A 2,987-nucleotide genomic window follows, 5' to 3' on the forward strand; every position below is an offset into this window, starting at 1 on the left:
ACTTCATGCTACCTGCTCCTGCTGTATTGGTCAAGATGCCTTCAGGGTACCTTCTCTCTCTGGCCTTTCTGTATTTTGCTTCTTGTTATTTTCTACTTTTCATCCTTGACATCACTCCCAGACCCTCCAGCATGTTAAAAATGAACTTCCATTTGGGGAGCCATTGTATGCCAAAGATAGTTTATCTGCTATATCTTTTAAGTATGACAAAATACTTAAAGAGAGAGACCGATGAGGGAATTAAGATCCACAGAGATGAAGTGATTTGCCCCAGATGCACAGCTAGTAATTGCTGGCATCAGAATTACCCCAAGTCCAGAGACCTTGTTCTATCTTCCCTACTAAGAACACACTGTCTTCTGATTCTCTCTGTCCTTTAGCCGTGGAGATATAAATTAGTGCTTTTGATTTCGTTTGTCCATTTCTCTTCTCCCACTCTATTTATTCTCCATGCAACAGCCTGTCATTCATGTTCTCTTTCATGAGGCACTTGCTGAGTGCCTGCTGTAGGCAAGGCATGGAGCAAGCAACTAGACAGGGTACAGAAGACACAGACAGTCGTCACTCTCAGAAAGCATCTTGTTTAAGGGAGGAGGTGGGGTGGGATGACTCTAAAACAAGCAAGTGTCCAATTTCTTAAAAGTAAAATGAGTTCAGAGAAGAGAATGATTATTCCTTACAGGGCTATCAGGGAGAGCTTCTTGGAAGAGGAGGTGGTTTCTAAATCTGGAATCACAGAAAAGCAGACTTGGACCAAGCATGTGAGGTGAACTTCATTCAGTTCCCTTCTTTACCAAGTGGAGAACCAAGACACAGAAGAAGTGTCAGCCTGTGAGAGCAGGTTGACTTTGTGAGGGTCACTCTGGCCATTTCCCGAAGGACTTTTGGACAGGGAGTAGGAGGAGAGTCAGAGAGTAGGCAGATTTAGATGCCTGGCCAAAACTACCATCCACGTCAGCTGCTGACAGAGAGATTTAGACAAATTCTAAGGCCCCAGTGCCCACAAAAGAGGAAAGACTGTGTGGGCCTCCTCTATTGATTTTTCTGGAAGCTCTCCATACTCATTTGATGAGCACTGATGGCAGATGCATACACAAAGTTATGGTGACCGCAACAGTTCTCCAGCTGAATGTAGGGACTGTCCCTCTAAATGAGCATCTTTTATTCATTCTCATATCCCTTTCTTTCTCCTCCCACCTGGCCTCATACATCATCTGACACTTAAAATACACTCTTAATTAGAAAGCCCTCTTCTCCATCCAACAGCCTGTCTGTGCCAAAGACACTGGGTATATTCCAGAAAGGCTGGGGGAATGAGGGTTGGTGAGTGTAAAGATAATTAGATCCAGAGAGAATCTGCTAAGGGACTTCCTGGGGTTCCCAGAGTAAATCTAGAGATGCCTGGCTTGGAACTTTCCCAAACACCCAACTAAAACTTGTGATACCCCCAAGCAGATGGTGTGATCCAAATTCACTGTGGCACTGATGAGGGAGAGGAAGGTGCTGTAGAGTTAGTGCAAAGGACAGTGAATCCCATGGTCCGATGGATCCAAGACTCACTTACCAACCAGTTGACTTTAAATCCATCTCTTTACCTTTAATTTCCATTTTCTCCCTGTTAACTTAATGTCACCACCTGGGGAGTATTTCATGGGTTAAATGAATTAATGCACACACAGAATTTAGCACAATGCTCGATCTGCCCATAAAAGCTTGGTACTTTTTTACTTATTATTATTAGCTATTATGCAGGAGTCCCCAACATCTGCTAATGTTAAGAAGCTGCACATTTAAAAAAAAAAAATTAACTTTAGTGTTAGGAAAAAACAAACTGAATTGGGTCTCAGGAAATTTGTCAGTGACTTTGTGTAACCTGAAAAATGGCTTCCATTCTCTGGGCCTCAATCCTTTCACCTGTCAAGTGAAGGAGTTGAAAGTGGCGATCTTTAAAACTCTTTCCAGCTCAGATATTAAGCATGCCTGCCTTCCTTTGGGAATAAATGTCAGGGCTGGCTAGGACTCCTGTGAGAGCAGAAGCATCACCTTTGCTTGACCCTCACTTCTTCAGGCCAACTTTCTCGACAAATCACCACCACTGATCATTTGATCACTGCTAATGGCTGATGTACACTCAGTCGTGGTGACCATGGTAGAGGCTAGCCTATTAAATGAACATCTTCTATTCATTATTATCTTCCTCTGTTTCTCCTCTTACATCCGATATCATCTTACATGTAAAATACCCTCTTAATTATAAAGTCCTCCTCCCTATCCAACAGATTAACAAAATCAAAAGTCTTTAGGTTTTAATTACCATTGAATTAATTTAATTATCATGGTGGTGTCATTTTCTTTAGCTCAAGTACCCATTCTTCAAACAAAAATGATTTTTGTGTGCGACGTATTCAAAACCAATAAAAGTGAAACCGCTTGGGCTACAGTTGTGGTGAGAAGTCCCCACACCCAACTCACCTGTCCTCTGAGTTTCTCTAGCCCTCGCCCTGCCCTAGGGGTGGTCCCAGAGGCCCCTTTCGTCACTGCCAGGATCCCCTAGGGCATAGTTTGAAGACCTTGGTCTAGACATCCTGGTAGGAATGTATCAGAGAAAAAATAACTTACCCCCACCTTCTTTCATCCTTTATTTACTCATCTTTCTCTTTTGGGGTCATATAGGGCTGTATGACAAATGTTCTTATGCCTCTCGCGATCGAGGATGGGTCGTGGGCATTCACACCGTCAGTGACCAAGGCAACAGAGACCCACGCTACTTTTTCTCCTTGAAGACAGACCGGGCCCGGCAAGTGACCACCATCAGTGCCCACCGCAGCTACCTCCCAGGCCAGTGGGTATACCTAGCTGCCACCTACGATGGGCGACTGATGAAGCTCTATGTGAATGGTGCCCAGGTGGCAACCTCTGGGGAGCAAGTGGGTGGCATATTCAGCCCACTGACCCAGAAGTGTAAAGTGCTCATGCTGGGAGGCAGC

The 2,987-nt window shown here is 44.3% G+C and overlaps 1 protein-coding gene across 1 annotated transcript in view; it reads left to right on the top strand.

The window, feature by feature from the left end:
* Positions 1 to 2,981, top strand: part of LOC111740293 (pappalysin-1-like) — a gene marked incomplete at both ends in the record, with an annotated part of 35,178 nt that extends 32,197 nt beyond the window's left edge. Inside the window, one exon of the mRNA XM_023531044.1 lies at positions 2,674 to 2,981. Within this exon, the coding sequence (XP_023386812.1) occupies positions 2,674 to 2,981 (308 nt within the window). The remainder of the gene's footprint in view (positions 1 to 2,673) is intronic.
* Between the last annotated feature and the right edge of the window lie 6 nt (positions 2,982 to 2,987).

Source organism: Pteropus vampyrus, unplaced genomic scaffold, assembly GCF_000151845.1.
Source record: "Pteropus vampyrus isolate Shadow unplaced genomic scaffold, Pvam_2.0 Scaffold61, whole genome shotgun sequence".
Classification (NCBI taxonomy): domain Eukaryota; kingdom Metazoa; phylum Chordata; class Mammalia; order Chiroptera; family Pteropodidae; genus Pteropus; species Pteropus vampyrus.